Raw genomic sequence first — 20,978 nt, 5'->3', positions numbered from 1 at the left:
CCAAAGACCCTCTATTACCCCAACATCACAGCCTAACAACTACACACTTTACACACTCAATACCACCTCTCTGACAGTAGGAAAACACCTTGAAACATGTGTATTTGGCACTTGGAGTGAGGAGAGCTTGTCACCAGCAGTGAATTTGGCCCTTGTAGTAAGTTGAGGTTGGCACCAACATTTGTTTTGAAAATCAGGGTGGATTGAGCCTCTAACCAGCAGAGTTTGGGCAAATTCATGGTGGAGGGAGCCTCTAAAAACCCCAGTTTGGACCAATTCATGGTGGAGGGAGCCTCTAAAAACCCCAGTTTGGACCAATTCATGGTGGAGGGAGCCTCTAACCAGCCCAGTTTGGACCAATTCATGGTGGAGGGAGCCTCTAAAAAACCCAGTTTGGACCAATTCATGGTGGAGGGAGCCTCTAACCAGCCCAGTTTGGACCAATTCATGGTGGAGGGAGCCTCTAACAAGCCCATTTTGGACCAATTCATGATGGAGGGAGCCTCTAACCAGCCCAGTTTGGGCAAATTCATGGTGGAGGGAGCCTCTAACCAGCCCAGTTTGGACCAATTCATGATGGAGGGAGCCTCTAAACAGCCCAGTTTGGGCAAATTCATGGTGGAGGGAGCCTCTAACCAGCCCAGTTTGGGCAAATTCATGGTGGAGGGAGTCTCTAAAAAACCCATTTTGGACCAATTCATGGTGGAGGGAGCCTCTAAAACCCCAGTTTGGACCAATTCATGATGGAGGGAGCCTCTAAACAGCCCAGTTTGGGCAAATTCATGGTGGAGGGAGCCTCTAACCAGCCCAGTTTGGGCAAATTCATGGTGGAGGGAGCCTCTAACCAGCCCAGTTTGGGCAAATTCATGGTGGAGGGAGCCTCTAACCAGCCCAGTTTGGACCAATTCATGATGGAGGGAGCCTCTAAACAGCCCAGTTTGGGCAAATTCATGGTGGAGGGAGCCTCTAAAAACCCCAGTTTGGACCAATTCATGGTGGAGGGAGCCTCTAAAAACCCCAGTTTGGACCAATTCATGGTGGAGGGAGCCTCTAAAACCCCCAGTTTGGACCAATTCATGGTGTAGGGAGCCTCTAACCAGCAAAGTTGTGGGAAAGCAGGGTGGAGGGAGCCTCTAACCAGCAGAGTTGGTGGAAATCAGGGTGGAGGGAGCCTCTAACCAGCAGAGTTGTGGGAAAGCAGGGTGGAGGGAGCCTCTAACCAGCAGAGTTGGTGGAAATCAGGGTGGAGGGAGCCTCTAACCAGCAGAGTTGTGGGAAAGCAGGGTGGAGGGAGCTTCTAACCAGCAGAGTTGTGGGAAAGCATGGTGGAGGGAGCCTCTAACCAGCAGAGTTGTGGGAAAGCAGGGTGGAGGGATCCTCTAACCAGCAGAGTTGGTGGAAATCAGGGTGGAGGGAGCCTCTAACCAGCAGAGTTGGGGGAAATCAGGGTGGAGGGAGCCTAGTATTAGCAGAATTGTGCAACGCTTATGGTGGATGAGTATGAGGATGCGGAGGAATTGGAGAGGTTGAGTACAGACATGGAGTTTCATGTTGGGGTGCTTTACACAGGTGGGCACAAAAATGAAGGCTCTATCCAGTGGTGGTTCATTTTTATCAAAGTGAGCCGGTCGGCACTCTCAGCTGACAGACGGGTGCGCTTGTCAGTGATGATGCCACCGGCTGCACTGAACACCCTCTCAGATAGGACGCTGGCAGCAGGACAGGACAGCACCTCCAAGGCATATAGGGCAAGTTCAAGCCACAGGTCCAACTTCGACACCCAATACGTGTAGGGCGCAGAGGGGTCGGAGAGGACAGGGCTGTGGTCGGAAAGGTATTCCCGCAACATGCGCCTATACTTCTCACGCCTGGTGACACTAGGACCCTCCGTGGCGGCACTTTGGCGAGGGGGTGCCATCAAGGTGTCCCAGACCTTAGACAGTGTGCCTCTCGTTTGTGTGGACCGGTAAGAACTTGGTTGCCTACTGGAGGAACTGCCCTCCCTGCCGCCAACGTCACATGCTGGAAACATCTCCATCATATTCTGCACCAATTGCCTGTGGCAAGCATTGATGCGATTGGCCCTCCCCTCTACCGGAATAAAAGACGAGATGTTGTTTTTATACCGGGGGTCAAGGATAGCAAAGATCCAGTACTGGTTGTCCTCCATGATTTTGACAATACGCTTGTCGGTTGTAAAGCACCCCAACATGAACTCAGCCATGTCTGCCACAGTGTTAGTTGGCATGACTCCTCTGGCCCCACCGGAAAGTTCAATCTCCATTTCCTCCTCATCCTCCATGTCTACCCATCCGCGCTGCAACAATGGGACGATTCGAAGTTGCCCGGAAGCCTCCTGTATCACCATCACATCATCGGACAACTCTTCTTCCTCCTCCTCCTCCATTAAACGCGATGAAGCGGACAGATGTGTGGACCTACTCTCCAGCTGTGACGGATCGGATGCTATCCCCGACTCCTCTGTGTGATCTGAGTTATCCCTGATGTCAATCAGGGATTCTCTCAGAACACACAAGAGCGGGATTGTAAGGCTCACCATCGCATCCTCAGAGCTCACCCTCCTTGTGGACTCCTCAAAGACCCGTAGGATGTCACAAAGGTCTCTCATCCATGGCCACTCATGGATGTGAAACTGAGGCAGCTGACTTTGTGGCACCCTAGGGTTTTGTAGCTGGTATTCCATCAAAGGTCTCTGCTGCTCAACCACTCTATTCAACATCTGAAACGTTGAGTTCCAGCGTGTGGGGACGTCGCACAAAAGCCGGTGTTGAGGCACATGCAGGCGTTGCTGGAGAGATTTTAAGCTAGCAGTGGCTACTGTCGACTTGCGAAAGTGGGCGCACATGCGCCGCAAGAAATGAGGGTATTTGTAACCCCAATATATTCTTTGAATTCCCAGTCAGACAATGGCACTATATACCAGTAGCAAGAAATGAGGGTATTTGTAACCCCAATATATTCTTTGAATTCCCAGTCAGACAATGGCACTATATACCAGTAGCAAGAAATGAGGGTATTTGTAACCCCAATATATTCTTTGAATTCCCAGTCAGACAATGGCACTATATACCAGTAGCAAAAATTGTGGGTGCACGTAACCCCAATATATTCTTTGAATTCCCAGTCAGAAACTGGCACTATATGGCAGTAGCAAGAAATGAGGCTATTTGTAACCCCAATATATTCTTTGAATTCCCAGTCAGACAATGGCACTATATACCAGTAGCAAGAAATGAGGGTATTTGTAACCCCAATATATTCTTTGAATTCCCAGTCAGACAATGGCACTATATACCAGTAGCAAGAAATGAGGGTATTTGTAACCCCAATATATTCTTTGAATTCCCAGTCAGACAATGGCACTATATACCAGTAGCAAGAAATGAGGGTATTTATAACCCCAATATATTCTTTGAATTCCCAGTCAGACAATGGCACTATATGGCAGTAGCAAAAATAGTGGGTGTATATAGCCCCAATTCTATTGCTAGGGGACTTGCAGGGTATTTCTGGGGTGAAGGTGGGGGGGCACACCGTTGGAACGAGGATTTGGGGTGTATATATGGGGTATACGGGAATACACTGTCAGTGTATTCCATTCAGGATCCTGGGAAAGCTGGGTTGCGGCGATTGAGCCCATCAGTGCCACGTTACACTGACAAGCTTCTCCCTGGAATTTAGCTCTTACAAGAGCTGTTGGTTGTCTTCTCCTTCCTATCCTAGCCTGTCCCTGCCTACCCAGAATCTAAGCCCTAGCTAACTGGATGGAAACCTCCGTCCCCGGTGAATTGCAAGCTCAGAATGACGCGAAGCTGGGCGTCGCTGTTCTTTTAAATTAGGGGTCACATGTTTTCGGCAGCCAATGGGTTTTGCCTACTTTTTTCAACGTCACCGGTGTCGTAGTTCCTGTCCCACCTACCCTGCGCTGTTATTGGAGCAAAAAAGGCGCCAGGGAAGGTGGGAGGGGAATCGAGTAATGGCGCACTTTACCACGCGGTGTTCGATTCGATTCGAACATGCCGAACAGCCTAATATCCGATCGAACATGAGTTCGATAGAACACTGTTCGCTCATCTCTACAGGAGATGCCTGGAGATGCCCTGCTCAGTTGGTCAGTGGCCATAATAGAGGCATCAGGAAGTAAAACAGCAAGGAACTGTAGTGGTGCAGGAATTAATGATCATAAGGAAACCCAATTTGAATGTATATCAGTGAATTTTTATCTAGCTGGAAAATCTCATTAAAATATACCAACATCAAACATCACACCAGCATAATTCATCATAAGATATAGATATGCATACACACACAAACAGTATACATATATCATATTTTACAAATATGATGAATTATCTGGTAATGTTGGTCACCTGACTGTCAGTAGTTGCTACTACAGCCACTATCTACCTTAGGTACTGTTATGAAGTTTATATTGGAGAATTTCAGTTTTATAGCCTCTATTCTGTTCACTTCCATTCTACAGACTCATGCTAGTTCCGCAACACTTTGCCCCTTTTCAGATGACACTAATGTACATGCATTATATTATCAATATCTGAATATAGATGTCGAAGAATGAAGGGTTGGGAATGTTGGCGATCTACCTGTCCAATCCTGTGATCTCATAGGAGGTAAACAGACACCAGAAGGGTCTGGCAGCATGCACACTGTGCCAAACAGAGTGCACATATATATTGGTGTTCTGAGAGGTGGACATACTCTAAGGCTGGCTCAGACAGCTGTCACATGAATGCCTGGTCAGCAACTGCCATCCCTCCCTACTGCCCCATGATTAGCTGAGCTTGCATGTCTTCTGCATGGTAATTTCTCCAGCAATGGATTGTATCTGAACTAAAACAAAAGATTATGGCAAGCTGAAACCCAATAGCCAGATCTTTACGTCCCGTCATCTGCCATGCATATCAAATGGTTGCCTTGTTCCAGCCAGTTTAAAGAGGACCAACTTCCCTGATATGTATAATTTCGTAAGAAAGTTTATACTCCATGAAAAAATTCTAGAACACCTTTTCTTACTGTGTCATTTTTCTGTTATTCCTTCTAGGAAAATTTATGAATAAATTGACCATTAGTTGATGCCATCACGGTGTATGGCAAGCCCCTTGACAAAGGGAATGGTAACAGTTAGTTTACTAATAAATGAGGAATAACCAATAATATTTCTGTAGCATCTTTCTTATAAGGTAGACATGTCAGGAGAGGTGACACATACGCTAAAGTGTATGGAATCATCAAGAACACAGAACACCGATATATATGTAATACTCAACATATCACATGTCATTATACTTGCCTTCACATCCTGCATTCCTAATAACAGATTAAACAAATCTTTGAAATCCCTTCAGTAATATTACATATAAGTATGTCTCACTTTGATTTCCTGAGTGCGGTTGATCATTATGGAACTAAGCGAACATCACAGAAGACATGTAAGACCAGATGTTTTCAAGTTTACTTAGAATTCTTATGATCTTTACACGTAAGGTAAGTGACGTGAATAATTAAAAATTTTTTTTTTTTAAAAAAAAATCTTATTCTTCTAAAACAATCCTCAGTATTCTAAAACAACTGGCAAGGTTTCCTAGCAACAAAACCTCCAGCAATAGCTAAATCACAAAAAACTGCCCATAAAATGATATCCAATGGTGACACGGTTACCAATATTGCAATCTCCAGCCAAGTGTTTTCTCACCAGAAACATGTACAGCAGATGAAATACACAATAAATGTTGATCAGTTGGAGTCTGAACACTGGGATCTAATCCAAAGCAGCTACTGGCGTCGTTCTCTGCCCTCAAGTGTGTGTTTTTCAATTGTTTTGTAAATGAGATTTCAGATAAGTTTACATTTTTTCTCTGACTCAGGCTATGTTCACATCTGCGCCAGGTATACACCTGTTGTGAATCTGTATAAAAATAAATAATTGTCAAACAGTTACACTGTGCATACAGTCTTTTTTGATGGACTAGTCAATGGATGTCAGTTTTTGACCAATCCGTTTTTTTTTTCCTTTCACTCGGAGCATGAGCAGAGAAGAATAAAGAGAGAAAAAACGGATTGTAAAACAAACACGTTACTATCTGTTGGTGAGGGCGGATTCATACCAGTGCCCGGTCTCCGCTTTGTGAGTTTCCGTCTTCTGCCCGAGAAACCCTGACAGGAGACTGAAACCGCCCGTGAGCGTTTTGAGGTATCCGCGACAAAATCGTTTTTTTTTTAACCGGATACAAAGTCCTGCATGTCCAAATTGTGTCCGGTTAAAAAAGAACAAAAAACACGGTTTTGTCACGGAGACCAGAAGACGCTCACGGGCGGACACTTTGCAAACCTATTCAAATGGGGGAAAAAAAAAAAAAAAAAGGATTTGTTGCGGCCCCTCCCTCATGTATCCTTATTTATTGGATGGAGCAAAAGTGTAGCAAGTCTGACTTTCTTCTCCGTGGCTAAATGGTGGAAAAGCTGAAAACATATCTGTGGTTTGTTTTAAAAAAAACAAAAAAAAAACAACATTGACATGAATTGTTTTTTCAATGACTTGTTCCAAATCAGTTTGTATAATCTTTAGATGGATCACAGAAATTGATTCCATATGGATACCACAATGCAAGTGTGAACCCAGCCTGAATTGTCAGTCATACATCACAAACACCAAGAGAAAAATGCTACCAACTCCGGCTTCAAAGTAAAATGAAGATTCATTATATTATACAATTATTAATATTGTATAATTAATTACATTCATAGTTTGATGCATATTTATTCTCATAGGAATTTAGTCAATGGCTTTTTAATGTATTAGAGGAGCTTTATGGCTTCTCTCAGCCATTTATGAAGTAGAAGATTTGGGCTACCGGCTCCATTGCCCGGACAGACACAGGACAGAATGATTTTCAAATAACTTTTGTGCTGTCAATAACATAAATAGAGGTGAAAGGGTCTTTGGAAAATTAAAACTGATCACACAAAGATCCATTAAACACACATCCGAGATTATGCTCTGTTATACAAATAGAGGTTTCTCAACAACTTTGATATTTATGATGTATACTTGAGATAGGTCAGCAATATCAGACTGTCTGGGTCCAACAATTGGAACGTCCAGCGAACAATTTCCATTTCTCAGATCAGTAACATCCTGTTCAATAGTTCTCAGGGTCCTGGTGCTACTCATTCCCATTAAAAGGTACAGAATTGAGCTGCAACACGATGCACTATGCACGATAGCTACTACTAAACAATGAACAGTAAAGAGACTGCAGCGCTCGTCCAAACATGGCGCCTCTCCCAACAGCTGATCAGAGAGCCTAGGAAAAAAACTGGTATTAAGTTTTTAATTGTTGTGATGAACAACATGAGTCCCCATTCACATCCGTTTGATCTCTAAGGCTATTCAGACAACCAAGGTGTAAAAGCTCCATGAAAAAAAAATATATATACATTTTTCAAGGCCATCTTGCACATGGGGGGGGGGGGACCTGTTTTGAGGGTATGGAGGAAACCAAAAATTGTACGTGACCTATATTTTGATGGTCCGCCAAAAATGGATCAATCATAGAGAGAACATAATACAAAAAAATAAGCAGGGTAGTGTTCAATCTACAATCTGATTATCATAGAAAATATACACATGCGAAATATGGACATGTGAATTAGGCCTCACTATTCTTTTAACCTCTATATTAATAACTGCTTAGCTGAAAGCCTCTGATTTACTGGCATAGTGAATATGTGCTACTCATAACTGCAATTAACAAATAGCATGCACTTATTACTGGTAATTACCCAGCCTCAGGCTGTTTACACATGTACTGTACCATTCATTTCCGCTAGGCAAAAGCATATAAATTTTACCATGGATTGGCAATACTATCTTTGTGTGCAAAGGTTCTGCATGTGAAACAGAACCAGAGATGGCAGAGATCACGTGTAGTTTTGCTACATAATAATTAGCCATCCAGCAAAAAGACAGGTATGTTCACACAGGCCAGAAATTGCACTGGGAAAGTAATGATTATTTACTGGTAATCTATTTGCAATGAGTCAACAACCGCACCCCGGCAGAGATCACCTCCTCCATAGGACAAGACCAACAGAAACCGGGATTTCATTAAATATAGGGTGGCCACCTCTCTTCTCCAGTTTTTTTTAGCGAGATCCAAGGAGCTTTCACATTGTACATATACACATATCCAAATATTGTTTTAACTATATATTTACCCCCTTAATCAGGCAATCTAAGTGACTGGATGTGGGTGGGATAATTATCAGTTGTGTGGTTGTCTTAAGGAAAGTAGATTACAAGTAAGTAGTTACGGCTTTCCTCCAAGTCAATGACAGCCCACCTGGAGAAAATAAGCTAGAATAATGAGAGGGACCACTGCCTGTAATATCTATCTTCCAAAAGATAGAAAATCATATTGCATCAGAACATATATGTCTGCTGATGAAGACCAAGTTACCAAATACATTGTAGTGAAGCTCTAGCCCTTTCCGCCCAGGAAACAGGCAGAACTAGTTGAGTGGGCACAGAATGCAGTGGGAAGGGACAACCTGACAGAGACAGCTGTAATCTCTCTTACCTACTAGCCAACATAATGACCAAAAGGAAGGCCATCTTCCAAGAAAGGAGAGAGTTCATCCAGGGGCTCAATTTTGGGCTGTACCAGGACAATAAAAATCAAATTTAGATTAGGGTGGTAATGGGATGGGGGTCAGAGGGACCCTAGATCTGATAAAAGAAGGAAAGCCTAACTGCTGTTCTATAAAACCTCTTGACCCAGGGGTAATCCGCCAGGCAGAAGTCAAAAAGAGCACTAAGAGAAGAGAACTGTATTTTTAACATACTAGGTCTAGAAGGAAGTCTATTAGGAAGATCAGGAGTGGTTAAGACAGTGGAGTGGTTTGCCAGAAAAGGGAAGGAAAGATTTCCAAATCATCTGGTATATTTGAAAGATTAGTGACAAACCAGAAAGGTAGAAACTACCTGCTCAAACAATCCTTCACTTTTCAAGATCCCCCTTTCGAGGCTCATGGGTGAAGAACTGGGGCCTGGGCAAAGCGATCGTCTTTCTCTGGTAGGACCATGACCAAAGAGCCTCAATAGTCAGATGCAGTGATGCAGCCACACCCTATCCTTTGCACCATAAGATATCTCAAGCAGAGTTCCCCCCTTCCCAATCAAGGCAGCAGGGCCCTACCCGAAGGTCTCCATAAGGCTGGACCCAGAAAGGTACAGGAAAAGAAGGAGGTGACCACGCTGCAACAGCGGCTCCCCTACGGAGTCATACTCTGCTTCCTTGCACCCAAGGAAGTGCTATTGGCGAGCGAGAAAATCCTGGAGAGTTTTTTGTCACAGACCACATACATGGATTGTATCTACAATGCATATTGAGATGAAGTAATATATAGGTTTTCCAATCACAATATGAAAGCGGAATAATGGTTACAAGATATTCAGTAGTATGGCTTATGACTATACCTGGTGAAATGTTCTTGGTAAATAATTTAAGACAGTTTTGCACAGCCTAACCTTGAACCACATTCCACTGGGATCAATGATACTAGACTGTGAGCAGTGTATATACACCCTCCTGAAAAATTCATGACATTGTAATAGTAAATGTAAAAGATCAAATATAAAAGGGGATAATGTACAAAGAAAACGGAAGAGAAATATCACTGCTTTCAATCTTTGCTAGTAACAACCATGGAAAAAGATATAAACTATTACGTTATGAAAGGCCATCAACCACACTTATAGGTTATTATGGAAATGACTCATTTCTTTTTACACATTCTACAGTTATATCTTGGAACACACTCAGTTACTGCACATTATATTAGCATAGCTCTAGGGGCATAAATATAATGGGTGCAGAAGTCGTCAATGTACCCAAGTCCTGGGGTAACAGAAGGTCCAATGGACTTTCTACATGAGGCTTCTTTACTCAAGAACTGCAGTACTGAGTTGTAGGGATGAGCAATTTATCGTATAATAACAAAAACAGAAAGTCAACCTAAATAACAGGCAATATTTTGGTTCGGTTGTTACAGTCTGTTTGACAGTGCCAGGGCCCTGCATGCCAGCGGCTGCAGTTTTTTACTGTAATGTGGGTACTACAAGCAACCACTGAATCCACCTCAGAATCAGTCCCCTCACAATGGAGGTCTACGTAGACCACTAGCTTCCTTTTTTAGGAGAATGGCATGTTCTGGCTCACAGAAAAAACAAACGAGCTGCATTTTCTTCAGGCAGATTCCGTAGCTGAGTCAGGCACGCCGTCCGCCTCACGACATCACCCTCCGGACTAGGCCCTTTCATTTGGAACTACTCCGGAGCGGGAAACCACGACAGTCGCGGCAGGCACATTTTGGTCCTATTCAGACACGGCTTCCCACATCAGAATCACGACCAAAATACGCAGTCCCGTGCCCAATGCGAACGAGGCCTTAAAGGGGCTTATAATTCCTTTTATAACAGAGATCATATACACTGTTGTAACTGGAGCCTGCAATATATCCTGACAGGGAAATAATTAAGGAAAAAAAACTTAGGAGATACACTGTTGGTTATACATGGGCGTCTGCCGTTTCAAAACTGAAAGTGTCAGAGAGAAATGTCTGCCATGCAAGACTTTTCTCTCCAACGATTTTCAGCACTTTCTGCGACGGAGTCTGGCGCACATGTGAACTCAGCCTTAGGGAAATGTTTAGGTATGGGAGAGTAGATGAAGGTTGTGTCAGCAGGTCTGTGTGTAAAAAAACCCCTATTCTTTATTATTAAGTACTATAAATTTCAAAATATTGCTTAACAAAATTTCTGCAAGAAAAAGCGACAGTGTCTCCAACTCTCTTTTGGAGCACATGTAAATAAAATGTTGTCATAGCCTATACATTATTCCTGAATGCTAAAGTAGGTCACAAGTCTTGAGCTACAATTGAGAACTATATGAAGAAAAATCTCTAGCATATTACACTCTAGATCAGTGGTAGGGAACCTTTGGACTCTAGCTGTTGCAAAACTACAATTCCCAGCATGCATACTTGCTCTGCTGTTCTTGGAACTTCCATGGAGGTGAATGGAGCATGATGGGAGTTGTAGTTTCACAGCAGTCTGAGAGCTGAAGGTTCCCTACCCCTGCTCTAGATGAACTACTCATGTAACTTAAAGGAATAATCTGATTATTCCATATTAGGGGGTATCAGGGCTTTGGAGAACTTGTGAAGTCAGAATATGCTCAAGACTTAGTGATCAAGCTTAAAATAATCAGAATACCCCTTTAAGCTGAGGCCCCACGTTGCGGAAACACAGCTTTTTTTTCTTGCAGAGTTTGCTGCGGTCTTTTGAGCCAAAACCAAGAATGGCTACAAAAGGAATCGGAAATATAAAGTAAGTTCTTATACTTCTCTTTTCTGCTCCATCCACTCCTGACTTTGGCTCAAAAAAACGCAGCAAAATTTGCAACAAAAAAGTTGCATTTCCGCAACGTGGGGCCTCAGCCTTAGGCTAAGGCCCCACATGGCGTCCCGCAGAAAAAAAAAGCGCTGTAGGAAAAAATGCAGTGGCAACGCATCACAGTTCTTCCCACAGTGCTTTAGACAGAAAGTTTGCAGAGCATAATAATAAAAAAATAAATAAATAAAGTTTGCAGAGGTTTCGTCTGTGGACTTTCTGTTTCAATAAGACCTACAGGGAAACCGCTGGTGTTAACGTAGGTATAATTGACATGCTGCAATTTCCAAAACTGTGGCGTTTTTGGAAATCGCAGCGTGTCTGCAGCACGGTTTTTACCACAAAGTGGGCATAGGATTTGCTAGAATCCCATCCAATTTGCTCTGACTGTAAAATACAGCAATTATGTCCACAGGATTTCCGCTGCAAACAAATTGCGGCGTTTATGCCATATGAGGCCCAGCCTTCAAGAGATAATCCCAGAAAAGCCTTTATCCTTTCCCCTTTTGCTAGGGCTGGACGACTATAACCCAAATCAAAGTTATTTGAACATTTTACCTTGACTGCGATTACTCAATGACTATTTTAGAACACTCCTCATTTTATATACCACTCCTCATTTTATATACCACTCCTCCAATTTGTATGCCACTGAATTCTGGTTACTCATATATCAGCAATCCTGAATGGATGGTGCATAGTTAGTGACATACCCTTTAGCCAATGGTAGTGTCAGACAGCATGGCATGAATGCAAAATAATTGAAATAACCTATGTCAGCAAATATATTTCCATTAATTGAGCTCATTAATTGCCCAGCCTAACTGTTGCTAATGTAATTTTCTCACCGATGGCTTTTTTGCTGATTTATCAGCTCAGTTATGTTTTTACTTTTAGTGCACGTGACTGTGACTCACTGAATCATATAGACTCGTATATGTGGACTGGAAGTCAGCTTCTGTATGCATTCTTATATGACACTCAATGTGTGCATATAGAAATTAACACGTGAAGCTACAATTTAGAGAAATTGCACTGGCTGCTCCCCAATCTGGTTTGTCTGAAGTATTTTGGTTGGGTTCAACATCACAAAACATATCTGAAGCACAGCAAAGCAAGGTGTAATGGCCTGAGCATCAGCAGTACATTATAAATGCACCAGATGTGTCTGGTGGGGACTCTTGATGATATCCCTTGCTTTAGGGACATCAAACCATGATGTGCGAGTCAGCCAGAATGAAAACTCCAGAGTCCCCACCATTTTCACTTATACAGCACTCAATGTCTTTTTCATGCATGATGGCACATTGTTGTAAACTTGTTATCATCCTTGATAACATGGTGGTGGCGCCTAGCTCCTCATGGCAGTATTCTGTTATTGTGTACTAACAATTTTTCTGGATGTATACTCAGATAATCTAGTATTGTCAATAGCGGGTCCACAGAACTGCAAATTCATAAACCTGTTGGACCTATAAAGGCCAATGAGGATGGATTGTGACGTGGTTTTAGTACTGTATAGTATAGTTTAAATATGGGGACAACCAAGTGGAGAATGCCTAGTTACTAAAAAGGCCACACCAGAGATTTGTGGGAATTATGGCTGCTGTGTGACCTTGTGACTACCCCAATGTGGGTAAAACAACGCAAGTTTTACAATAGCTGGAGAATCATTCCCCCTACACAACTACAGTGCCGTGTAGCTCTAAGGGTGCATTCACACGGAGTAAAATGGAGTGTAATTTGGAGCGTTTACGTAAACGCTCCGTAAACGCTCCAAATTACACTCCATTTTACTCCGTGTGGATGCACCCTAAGACAGTAGGATGTTACTGAGGCTTGGTACTCTACCAAATATAACCATATGTTTGCCTATTTTACTATAAAGTAAGGGACAGGCAGATGTGCTACATATCTGCAAAAGGATTATGGCTCTTACCCACCAACTTTTTGATTCTGAATACATAGGAACTTTTAGCATGCTATTTATCAAGGATGTTTCCTTTGGCACAAGTACTTTCCATAGAATGTGACAGGCTTGTGGAAACCTCATTCACATGCATGGGATGTGAGCTGTCATCAGATGTGTTGTGGATTTTGGTGAAATTCATGTGTGAACACAACCCTGACATTCTGGGATAGTGCTCATACCAGATCCAAAACAACCCTGGGATACATAGCATGTACATAAGGTATGTCAGGCAGCACGGGTGACAGCTATATACCTGCAGGACATGACAATGTAGAGAGCTATGCTTAATACTGCCAGACTACACAGCACCACGTCCCTAGAGCTGAATACCTTCCATGCCAGGAGCAGCACATTCATGATGGCCAGCAGCGGGCACGGTCCATTCTCGTTCTGAGTGACTATGGGGGTGTTCTGCTCCTTCCACCGGATCCACTTGATGTGATAGACGGACTGTCCGGGGAACCTGTCCCTGGCAGCCTGTGCCTCCTTGGCATCACTGTCGTCCTCCTCCTCTGCCCCGATGAGTCGCTCCTCTGCCCCTTCGCTGTTCAGCTCGGAGCTGGGGCAGGAGATGAGGTTGGAGAAGGACTCCAGAGAGTCCACGCTTTGGGAGCCTAAGGGGATGCTCTGGCCACTACTGCTCGGCTCTTCTGGAGTGAGGGCAGCGGGCACGGGCTGGGCAGCGAGTCCTGTCTCCAGGGCGGGCGGCACACCACTCTCTGCCCTGCTCCCATTCATGGCTTTTCCTATTGCCGGAGCTCCATCCTGACACTGCTCCGGGCCCTGGGCCTGTACGGCCTCCTTCTGCGCTGCTGCGGCCGCCGCCTGTCCGCTGCTTGGAGCCGGTACTCGCTGCCGGGCGCTGTCATCCCCGGGACACAGAGGCTTCTCCGCCTGCACATCTATCTTCACAGGGTCCGGGGCTACAGTGTCACAGGTCTCCACCAGCGTACTCCCGCTGGACACCACCGCCGCCGTACCCGGGACCTCCATTACCGGGAGTCGCCTACTGTTTACCGGGACCACAGCGGCTCTTCAGCATCTGGCCCAGTCGCCATGACAGCCCCGCCCCTAATGACGTCATGTCACAGCTGTAAACCCATCTCCGGATGTATACAGGAGGCTAGTTTGAAGTGTTCACGTTTGCACGGTATCAATAAAGTTTTGTGAGCAGTGACTGACGAGGGCTATAACCAAGCGGCTGCTGCAAAGGGGGGCGCGATGTGATAGGACGTTGACTGTATAGCTGGTGAATTGTCAGTGTAATGCAAGTGCACTGGGGCAGGTTTACCAGCGCTCTGGAAAAGCAAAACTGTTTTGGTTGCCCATAGCAACCAATCACAGCACAGCTTTCATTTTGCATTTTGTGCCTGAAAATGAAAGCGTTCTTATGATTGGTTGCTATGGACAAGTAATGCAGTTCTTGTGGACACTTTAATAAATCTTCTCCTTGCTGTGAGTGATGCTGTGCACTGTCACTGTGCTTGGCCACTCTATCAGAGGCAATTAGACAATGACCCCAGGGTGCAGCATACATTCAAGTGAGCAAGTTTTCTATGGATCAGCTTCATTATGAATCCACAGTACATTGGGAAAATCCAGCAATCTAAGAGATGTAGTACAAGCCATGGTCATCAATGCTACACTACCCAGGGGGCAATATTTCAAGATCTGCCATCCCGAAAAGTCTGCTTTTTGAGCGGATAGGGTTAGGGTTTTCGTCTTTCTGGTCCCCAAGCAGACTTAAAGAAGAACAGAAACCTGAACGCTAGTGTAAACCTAGCGTCATACAGTATGTCTGAATTCCTTTTGTTCCTTAGCACAGATATGCTATAACAGTAGGCAAATAGTTCAAGTGCCATTACTGTCTAAAGCTGGGTTCACATCTTTGTCAGAGTCTCCATTGGAGACTCCGTTGTAGAGACTGCCAAACATCAGAGATGAAAAAGTCCTTAAAGAGGACCTTTCATCAAATCGGGCACATGCAGTTTTATATACTGCTGGAAAGCTGACAGTGCGCTGAATTCAGCGCACTGTCGGCTTTCCCGATCCGTGCCCGGTGTAAAGCGCTATCGGACCCGGGACCATAGCGCTTTAGTGTCAGAAGGGCATTTCTGACTGTTAGCCAGGAACGTCCTTCTGCCTCGCGGCGCTGTACAGTGTGAGCAGAGAGGACTCCCCCTCCCTCTGCTCTCAGTGCTCGTCCATAGACAAGTGTTATCAGGGGGGGGGGGGGGGGGGGGTCGGCGTTCCTCCCCGCTCCACAGTACAGGACGATAGGCGCCGCGAGGCAGAAGGACGTTCCTGGCTAACAGTCAGAAACGCCCTTCTGACACTAAAGCGCTACGGTCCCGGGACCAATAGCGTTTTACACCGGGCACGGATCGGGAAAGCCGACAGTGCGCTGAATTCAGCGCACTGTCAGCTTTCCAGCAGTATATAAAACTGCATGTGCCCGATTTGATGAAAGGTCCTCTTTAGTGGAGGACTTTTTTTCTCTGCTGCTTTTCGCTTGGAAACAGCAGACCCCATTATACACACATGGACAAAATTGTTGGTACCCCTCGTTTAATGAAAGAAAAATCCACAATGGTCACAGAAATAACTTGAATTTGACAAAAGTAATAATTAATAAAAAGTTTATGAAAATGAACAAATGAAAGTCTGCCATTGCTTTTCAACCGTGCTTCAACAGAATTTTTGAAAAAAATAAAACTCATGAAACAGGCCTGGACAGAAATGATGGGACGCCTGAAAATAATGTAACCAAAGGGACAGGTTAAATCAAGGTTAGTCCACTAATTGACATCCCAGGTGTCTACAATCTTGTAATCAGTCAGTGGCCTGTATATAGGGCTACATATACTCACTGTGCTGTTTGGTGACATGGCGTGTACCACACTCAATATGGAGCGTTACTGCACATGGCTGAGATTTCAATGCGCAGTAGTGAGATTAGAGATGATGGAGGTGGTTACAGGGACAGTGGAGGAGGAATTCTCAGAGCATAAACTAAAAAGGGGCGGTTTCAAGTGATGATGCAGGGTGGGGGGGTTCACGGTGGCTTGGGGGAACACCCAGGGCTCACTCGCAAACTGGCATTAAGTAAAATGGCGAGTGAGCCTGCGCAGTAGCGCTTCGGAGGGAAGCGCTACTACACAGGTGCGGGATTTAAAGAGAAGAAGCTGGAAGACACAGAACCAGAGGTTGTCGCTCCAAGAAGATAGAAGAGGCAGGCGTGCCCGAAGCTGACGTCGCATCGTTTATCCCCGCCCATGGTGCACGATAGGAAAGTTTTGCATATATGTTTTAATACTTTTATTTAAAAACGGGACCGGGATTTAATGTAACATTTACGGTGCCTGAATAGCCTTTTTAAAGGCTATTCACGCATATGTGAGGCTCTATTAGCATAATTTTGCTGATAGAGCCCCTTTAACCTTTTCGCTGCCAAGGGTCTCTGGAAATTTTGCACCTCCAGTAGCCAGAGCAATTTTCACAGTTTTGAGATGGACAAATCCAAACCTAAATTGCAACATTAAAAAAGCATCCCCCCCCCCCATACCTATATATTTTCTTAAAGTAGACACCTGCAGCATTGTCAGAATGCCACTTGGTACTTTATACGAACAGGCACCTTCATGCAATTTTGATTTAAAGTGAATGTTTTATGAAAAAATGCAAATAAATATATATTAGTTGTTAAAAGCGGAAACCAAACAAAAAATTAAATGCACCAAACCTCCTAAAAATAAGAGTTCAACATGTGCAGAGTTCATACATATCACTATGGCCTGAACCCGCATGCACGTGTCTTCAGAAAATCGCTAGAACTGGAAGGAACAAAAATCTGCTTTGAAGCTGGAAATGTTAAAAAAGTATCATCCTATAAAATGTAGGGATTACACACCATGAAAAGTAAGTGAACCCCTAAACCCTATATATTTTTTGAAAGTAGACAACCTGAAGATTACAAATGTCTTAATGGGTCATCGATAGCCACATCCACCTTCATGCAACTTTGCGACCAACACAAATAATTGTTTGAAAAAATACGCTAAAACACATATTTGTACCTAAAACTCATGTTCAATCTCAGATTCATATACAAAATACTTTTAAAATAATAGCTTATGGTGTATACAATGTGTAAATATACTATATGTACCGCAAACATCAACTACAACAAGAGCTCGGACTCCCAAAAACACGAATACAGAAGACAAGCAGGATTTTGCTGCTGTTCACTAATATGTTAAAAAGCTATACTGCACATACCAAACGGTGACTGTGATACCAAAATCTAACTTTTTTCAGAGTACACAGCATACCGTATCTAAAAACACAATTTAATAGTTTATATATACAAGCACCTTCATTCAACTTTGCGGCAAACAGAGATTGCTAGCAAAAATTGCGCAAAAATTCAAATTTGCCACTAAAGTGCGGCTCAAGAAATCCCTTTCTGCAAACATAATGTACTGTACATAAAACTGCAATATGTGAGGAGTTCATACATACCACACATGTATATATTTACAGGGGCGGGTGTTAAAGAATCGACAAAATCGCAGAAATGCGCCATCCCATTTTGTGCATGCAAATTAAATAGGACTTTACATAAAAATGTTATTTTCCATCCCCCTATAAAAATTTTAGCAATCTATATGTTCATCTCTAGTGATAATCGTTATTACTATTATTTTAGTGTGTAACGGATATCACTAGAGACGTATTTTACTGTAGAAAGCTCAGGTATAGACAGGACAGGGATTGGGTGAAATGTAAACTTTATTTGCGACTTTATGTATATGTTGTGTAAGTGTTTGGTGCGACTTTTTTTTTTTTGGCGCTGTGACCTGAACAATGGTAAACGTCTGGGTCACAGCGCCAATAAACTTCCTGGTTATGTTCAGGAGGTATAACATAAGAATACCCCACTAGTAAAGCTCAGGGGGGAATTACATTATAACTGTATGTGACAATCAGAGACAAATGTATAGTATACGCTCTGATTGGCAGGAGAAGGGTTAATAGGGACAATAGAGTCCCTGCCACCCCCCTCCTGCTGTCACATACAAGTTATGCAGAGGGTCAGATTGTTTCTCTGTCTCTCTCTCTCTCTGCTGAACTGCTCGTGTCCCTCTTCCTTTCTTGTTAAAGATCGCAAATTGCTTGCTTAGACAGGAGGGGGGGACACTTTGGAGCTCTATATCTTTGGACTGCATCAACATATCTTGATGCTTTCAATTGCATTTTAAAGAGGAGAATCTCATCTTTAAAATGATATCAAGAACTCGATGATTGGATGTACAGTTTTGGAGCGATTCACTGTTGAAATGCTGTCGGGATTTGAGATCTGCAGTTGGATCTCAATGCCAAATAGTGTTTTCAACAGTGAATCACTCCAAAACTGTAAGTAAAAATCATCAAGTTCCTGGTATCATTTTAAAGATGAGAGTCTCTTCTTTAAAATGCATTTTAAAGCATCAAGATATGTTGATGCAGTCCAGAAATATCGGCATTAGTAGGGAGGACATAGGGTTAAAGGTGAACATCAAGCTCAAGGGACATCAGTGTCATATGGCACCATCCGTCATTGTTTGAGCCAAAGTGGACTTCATGGGAGACGACCAAGGAGGACGCTATGGTTGAAAACAAATCATAAAAAAAGCCAGACTGGAATTTGCTAAACTACATGTTGACAAGCCACAAAGCTCCTGGGAGAATATCCTATGGACAGATGAGACAAAAATCAAACCTTTTGGCATGGCACATCAGCTCTATGTTCACAGATGGAAAAATAAAGCATATCTTGAAATGAACACTGTCCCTACTGTGAAACATGGAGGAGGCTCTGTTATGTTCTGGGACTGCTTTGCTGCATCTAGCAGAGTGTCTTGCCTCTGTGCAGGGTACAATGAAATCTCAAGTCTATTAAGGGATTCTAGAGAGAAATGTGCTGCCCAGTGTCAGAAAGCTTGGTCTCAGTCATGGGTCGTGCAACAGGATAATGACTCAAAACACAGCTAAAAACATCCAAGGAAAACATTGGACTATTCTGAAGTCGCCTTCTATGAGGTCTGACCTAAATCCTATTGAGCATCTTTGGAAGGAGCTGAAACATGTCGTCTGGAAAAAGTACCCTTCAAACCCGAGACGACTGGAGCAGTTTGCTCATGAGGAGTGGGCCAAAATACCTGTTGAGAGGTGCAGAAGTCTCATAGGAATCTTTTGATTGCAGTGATTACCTCAAAACGTTGTGCAACAAAACATTAAGTTAAGGGAACCATCATTTCTGTCCAGGCCTGTTTCATGAGTTTTATTTATTTTTTTAATTCTGTTGAAGCGTGGTTAAAAAGAAATGTCTGACTTTCATTTGTTATTTTTGTGACCATTGTTAGAGATGAGCGAACAGTGTTCTATCGAACACATGTTCGATCGGATATCAGGGTGTTCGCCATGTTCGAATCGAATCGAACACCACGTGGTAAAGTGCGCCAAAATTCGATTCCCCTCCCACCTTCCCTGGCGCCTTTTTTGCACCAATAACAGCGCAGGGGAGGTGGGACAGGAACTACGACACTGGGGGCATTGAAAAAAATTGGAAAAAGTCATTGGCTGCCGAAATCAGGTGACCTCCATTTTAGACGAATAGTGGATTTCAAATCCGGGTCATATGAGAATGTGAACTTTGTGACTATGAGACAGGGATAGCTGTACAGGCAGGGATAGCTAGGGATAACCTTTATTTAGGGGGGAATGTTATTAAAAATAACTTTTTGGGGCTCTATCGGGTGTGTAATTGTGATTTTTGTGAGATAAACTTTTTCCCATAGGGATGCATTGGCCAGCGCTGATTGGCCGAATTCCGTACTCTGGCCAATCAGTGCTGGCCAATGCATTCTATTAGCTTGATGAAGCAGAGTGTGCACAAGGGTTCAAGCGCACCCTCGGCTCTGATGTAGCAGAGCCGAGGCTGCACAAGGGTTCAAGCGCACCCTCGGCTCTGATGTAGGAGAGCCGAGGGTGCACTTGAACCCTTGTGCACCCTCAGCTCTGCTACATCAGAGCCGAGGGTGCGCTTGAACCCTTGTGCACACTCTGCTTCATCAAGCTAATAGAATGCATTGGCCAGCGCTGATTGGCCAATGTATTCTATTAGCCTGATGAAGTAGAGCTGAATGTGTGTGCTAAGCACACACATTCAGCTCTACTTCATCGGGCTAATAGAATGCATTGGCCAGCGCTGATTGGCCAGAGTATGGAACTCGACCAATCAGCGCTGGCTCTGCTGGAGGAGGCGGAGTCTAAGATCGCTCCACACCAGTCTCCATTCAGGTCCGACCTTAGACTCCGCCTCCTCCGGCAGAGCCAGCGCTGATTGGCCGAAGGCTGGCCAATGCATTCCTATGCGAATGCAGAGACTTAGCAGTGCTGAGTCAGTTTTGCTCAACTACACATCTGATGCACACTCGGCACTGCTACATCAGATGTAGCAATCTGATGTAG

The 20,978-nt window shown here is 43.9% G+C and overlaps 1 protein-coding gene across 1 annotated transcript in view; it reads right to left on the bottom strand.

The window, feature by feature from the left end:
* Nucleotides 1-14,526, bottom strand: part of MINDY2 (MINDY lysine 48 deubiquitinase 2) — a 60,965-nt gene extending 46,439 nt beyond the window's left edge. The window contains exon 1 of the mRNA XM_075273523.1: nt 13,797-14,526. Coding sequence (XP_075129624.1) covers nt 13,797-14,459 — 663 coding nt within the window. The 5' untranslated portion in view covers nt 14,460-14,526. The remainder of the gene's footprint in view (nt 1-13,796) is intronic.
* Between the last annotated feature and the right edge of the window lie 6,452 nt (nt 14,527-20,978).

The sequence above is a fragment of the Leptodactylus fuscus genome, chromosome 5 (assembly GCF_031893055.1).
Source record: "Leptodactylus fuscus isolate aLepFus1 chromosome 5, aLepFus1.hap2, whole genome shotgun sequence".
Classification (NCBI taxonomy): domain Eukaryota; kingdom Metazoa; phylum Chordata; class Amphibia; order Anura; family Leptodactylidae; genus Leptodactylus; species Leptodactylus fuscus.
This window is presented reverse-complemented; position numbering and strand designations above follow the sequence as displayed.